Source organism: Muntiacus reevesi, chromosome 9, assembly GCF_963930625.1.
Source record: "Muntiacus reevesi chromosome 9, mMunRee1.1, whole genome shotgun sequence".
NCBI classification, from domain to species: Eukaryota; Metazoa; Chordata; class Mammalia; order Artiodactyla; family Cervidae; genus Muntiacus; species Muntiacus reevesi.
In genome coordinates this window covers 11,913,166-11,918,350 of record NC_089257.1, presented here as the reverse complement: position 1 = coordinate 11,918,350, position 5,185 = coordinate 11,913,166, and the positions used below count along the sequence as shown (strand labels likewise).

The 5,185-nt window shown below is 36.6% G+C and overlaps 1 protein-coding gene across 1 annotated transcript; it reads left to right on the top strand.

Annotated features, from left to right (window-relative positions):
- Nucleotides 1-1,601: 1,601 nt before the first annotated feature.
- Nucleotides 1,602-2,333, top strand: LOC136175631 (olfactory receptor 4A47-like). The gene has a single exon (XM_065945883.1). It carries the CDS (start codon nt 1,602-1,604, stop codon nt 2,331-2,333), a length of 732 nt encoding a protein of 243 aa, XP_065801955.1.
- Nucleotides 2,334-5,185: the final 2,852 nt, after the last annotated feature.

Genomic DNA, 5,185 nt, shown 5'->3' with positions numbered 1-5,185 from the left:
ACATCCTCAAGTAATAAGGTGGCCTTTTGTCCTCTGTTGTCAAATTGGATGAAAAATAATTTCAAGTGTTTATGTGTAACTTAAAGCCACCCTTAGATTCTGAACAAGCCTCCACAAGGTAAGATTAGCAGTAAATAGTGGGAACCAGGCTCATAATTAGGGACTGTCTTTATTATGTAAGAAATGTAATTACTTTGAAATCAATCAAACTTAGATTCAGTTCGTGGTATGTCCCTTAGAAATGTATGATTTTGGGAAAATGGATGAGATCTTCTAGCATTAGTTTCTCCAGTTGTAAAATGAGGATTACAGTTCTTGTTACTGTCAATATTAAACAGTAAACTGTGAGTGTATGATTAGAATATACTCTAGGATTTTCGAGTTGTAGAGTGATGACATTTGGGCTGCTTCAGGAGAACTGATTCTTGGAGGCTGGAATAAACATGGAGAGACTTGATAGGAGCCTATTGCAGTGGACCAGGAGTAAATTAAGAAGTAGAGAGTGATCAAATTTGCGATATATTTTCATAGTAGGGTGAATAGGATTTAATAAAGTTTTATGAGAGTAACGAATGAATGAAGAGTGCATCAATTTTTTGTCCTAAAAATAACATGGGAAAAGACAGCATTTAATGAGATAAATAGGGAACACCTCTTTAAGTTTTGTATGGAAAATGCTTATGTTTATTATGGACAATTAAAAACTTTTTAAATACTAAATTACCATTCACTTGGATGTCAAAATTAGAGATGTTGCATATCCAAGTTTGCAAATTAAGAGGAAAGGTAGGGACCATGGACATAAAATTACTGCTGTAGCATTTAATTGTTAGGAAAAGGGAAATATCCATCTAAAAACCTAGGAAGTGTCAGTGAGGTCTGAGACAGTTCAGGACAGGGAACTTCCATTCACAGTTTGATCTACTCACACTGATTATGTAAATTACCTCAAGTGGGCCTCAAGTATTAGACTTTTATGGCTTTATAAATATTGGACTTTTTGGATTTCTCTTCCTTATATTTTTTTATTCTTTCAATTCTTTTTTACACTCAGCTGAAGCTTTGCTTCCTCTGGAAAGTCTTCTGTCATACTTATTTGATATACTCCTCTACTATGACTCAGCACTGAATATTCATTTAATGGCACTAATAGCATGGGTCTGGAGTTGGTTGATTTCTCGTTATGTGTCATAGCACCAAGGGAAAGAAACTCTGCCTTCTTCAACTTGATAATAAAAATGTCCATGATGCATTGGACACAAATAGCTGTTCTATACTCATTCTTCCAACAAATGGAAAAAAGCAATTCTCATACATTTGAGTATTTTCCCCCTTTAACTTTCCCTCCCTGTTTTGTAGGTAAATTTCTTCTACTATATGAAGTCAGCTCCTGTTCAGATTAGATGGAATCAAGAAACAACGTAACCTACTTTGTTCTTCTGGGACTCACACAGAATCCAAAGGAGGGGAAAGTATTTTTGTTTATGTTCCTGTTTGTCTACATTTTGACTGTGGTGGGCAATTTTCTAATTATAGTCACTATAACTGTCAGTAAGACCCTGAACACACCAATGTACTTTTTTCTTGCTTGCTTATCATTTATGGATATTGCTTATTCCTCTTCTATCACCCCCAGATTGATCTCAGACTTGTTCTTTGGAGAAAAAACCATAACCTTTAAATCTTGTATGACTCAGTTGTTTACAGAGCACCTTTTTTCTGGATCAGGGGTCTTCCTTCTGCTGGTGATGGCCTATGACCGCTATGTGGCCATCTGTAAGCCCTTGCATTATCTGGTGATCATGAGGCAGAGGGTGTGTGTTGCGCTGCTGGTGGTATCCTGGGTTGGAGGTTTCTTGCACTCAGTGATTCAACTTAGTACTATTTATGGGCTCCCTTTCTGTGGCTCCAATGTCATTGATCACTTTCTCTGTGATATGTACCCCTTGTTGAAACTCGTCTGTACTGACACCTATATCGTTGGTGTCTTAGTGTTGGCCAATGGAGGACTGATCTGCACTGTTGTGTTTCTGCTCTTACTCATCTCCTACGGAGTCATCCTGCACTCTCTGAAGAACCTGAGTCAGGAAGGGAGGCGGAAAGCCCTCCAGACCTGTGGTTCCCACATCACTGTGGTTGTCTGCTTTTTTGTTCCCTGCATTTTCATATATGTAAGACCTGCTAAGACCTTCTACATTGATAAATCATTGAGCGTGTTCTATACAGTTATGACCCCCATGCTGAATCCACTAATCTACAGTCTGAGAAATTCTGAGTTAACTTATGCTATGAAGAAGCTCTGGAAAAGAAGCATCATATCCCATATTAAATAAATGTATCATCCATCATGAAAGGAGTCATTTGACATCAAGTTTCATTTTCTTGGAACGCAGAAGTCATTTTAAAATTTGTTTTGATTTCTCTTTCTTCAAAGAGTTTACGGTAATTATAATTAAGATTACAATTATACAACCAGGGTATAATAACAGTTTACCTAGCTACTAGAATTAATTATTTTGTTTATCAGTGTACCTAGAATGGTGTAATGCCTATATAGCAAGAAATTAATATGTAATGAATTAGCGAGTTAATTGTTATATAGTTATACTGATTTTTCACCAACTTATGAATTTATATTTTTTATTCTTTTTCAGAGACAGTGTAATTTTTATTTAGTATCTTGTCTTTTAAGTTAACATTTTTACTTATACAGGTTAAAATACATAATTATATATGGCTTGCCTTTACTGTATTTCATTTGCATTATACAACACTTTTACTTTTACACTTTTAGTGTTTACAATGAAACTGAAGTAAAATAGATAATAATAAATAATATAAGTGAAAACTGAATGCTACGAAAGTGTAGTCGCTCAGTATAGTCTGACTCTGTGCAACCCCATGGATTCTAGTCCACCAGGCTCTTCTGTCCATTGAATTCTATAGGCAAGAATACTGGAGTGGATTGCCATTCCCTTTTCCAGGGGATCTTCCCAACCCAGGGATGGGACCTGGGTCTCCCGCATTGCAGGCAGTTTCTTTACCATCTGAGCCACAAGGAAATTCAAACAATACGAGGTGAAATGTAAAATGAATTTTCTATTTTTCTCTCAGCTTCTTCCGTCCTCATTCTCAGAGGTTGACGCTACATTTGTTTCTTAATTTTCATCTAGTAATAATCTTTGCAGATTCAGGTGTATTTTCTATATGTGTATGTATTTGTTTCTTTCTATATATGTTTCACTTGCATTTACTATGCAATATCTTAAAGATATTTCCATCCCATTCCATATATATTTTGTAAATTTTCTCATTTTGCAAAACACTCTTCATAGATTTATATCAAAATTAATCTGTCTATTTCTTTCATGAGATTCTCAAACTTTTCTATGACAGTTATATTTCCAATAAGTGTATGTTTTTGAATATGTGCAAATATAAGTTTCTAGGTTTGCTGACATTACATTTGATTCAATAGTCAAGTAGTATATGCATTTAAAATGCTGATATTGATATTTGTTGCCGAACTATCATTCTCTGTTTAAAAATTAATTTTTAATTGGAGGAAAATTCTGTACAATGTTGTTTTGGTTTCTGCCATACAACAGCCCAAACCAGTCATAATTATACATAGTTATACGTAATTATACTGAGCCTCTTAGCTCAGTCAGTGAAGAATCTGCCTGCAATGCCGGAGACCCGGGTTTGATTCCTGGGTTGGGAAGATCCCCTGAGAAGGAAATGGCAACCCACTCCAGAATTCTTGCCTGGAGAGCCCCATGGACAGAGGAGCCTGCCGGCTACAGACCATGGGGCCGCAAGAGTCGGACGCGACTGAGTGCCTGAACCAGCACCGCCTCCATCCTCAGCCTCCTCTCCTCCCCGACTCCACCCCTGCAGGCCACAGACTGCCAAGCTGGGCTCCTGGGCTATATAGCAGCTTCTCAGTTACCTGTTTCACACCAGCTAGTGGGTATATGTCGATGCTACTGTCTCTGTTTTCCCCACTCTTTCCTCCCCCTGCTGCGCCCACGAGTCCCGTCTCTGTTTCTGCGTCTCCAGTTCTTTCCTGCGAATAGGTTCTTCAACACCATTTTACTAGATCCCATACAGACACGCTAACATACTATATTTGCTTCTCCCTTTCGGACTTACTTCACTCCAAACTGTTGCTCTTGAGGTCGTACTAACAGCTACTGTGTCTGTGCTTAGCTGCTCAGCTGTGTCCTACTCTTTGCGACTCCAGGGGCTGTAGCCTGCCAGGCTTCTCTGTTCTTGGGATTTTTCAGGCAAGAATACTGGAATGGGTTGCTATTTCCTCCTCCAGGGGATCTTCTTGACTTAGGAATTGAACCTGCATCTCCTGTATCTCCTTTACTCACTGAGTCATGGAGAAAGCCCCACTAACAACTACTGGCCTGTCCATAGTCCATGTGAATTTTTTTGACCACATTCTCAATGACCAGTACCTGATAAATATATTTTTCACATCTGATTAAAGTTATTTTTTACTTTAACTGTAAACCTTTTGACATAATTGAGTTTGAGCATCTTCCTGCATGTTTAATTTGATTTGTATTTATTTGTGGAGAAGGAAATGGCAACCCATTCCAGTATTCTTGGCTGGAGAATCCCACGGACAGAGGAGCCTGGTGGGCTACAGTCCACGGGGTTGCAAAGAGTCGGACACGACTGAGCAACTTCATTTTCACTTTATTTGTGGATTTTATATATATGTCTTTAATCTGATTCACTCAATTTTTGATTTTTATGAGAGAATTTTAAGCAAAAGAAATGATCTCTTTACATTGTATATATAGTTAATGTTTTCTGGCTATATGTTTTTAACTTTTTATCCTATGTAGAATTATTTTTGCATGTAAATTTTTTGTAGTTTATATTAAATTAAAAAAATTGTATCTTGCTTAGGAAGAATTTTCTCATTTCATTTGTGCCAAAAGTTTTTCAATTTTTTTTGCATTTAATTTTTCAAGCATTTTTCATATCTTGCATCTTATAATATTTGATTCATCTTGAATTTATTTGGGAGTTTAAATAGGGGTTGATTTTATTTGTTCTGTAAATTTTAGAATTTAAAAAAATATTCACATATTTTTTTTTTTTGCTATTGATTTGAAATTATGACTATTGTATTTTGAACTCCCAATGTATTTGGGTCCAATTC

Bases quoted from the DNA above. Each gene is read 5' to 3' on its own strand.
- LOC136175631 (XM_065945883.1), top strand. From the start codon at position 1,602: ATGGATATTGCTTATTCCTCTTCTATCACCCCCAGATTGATCTCAGAC.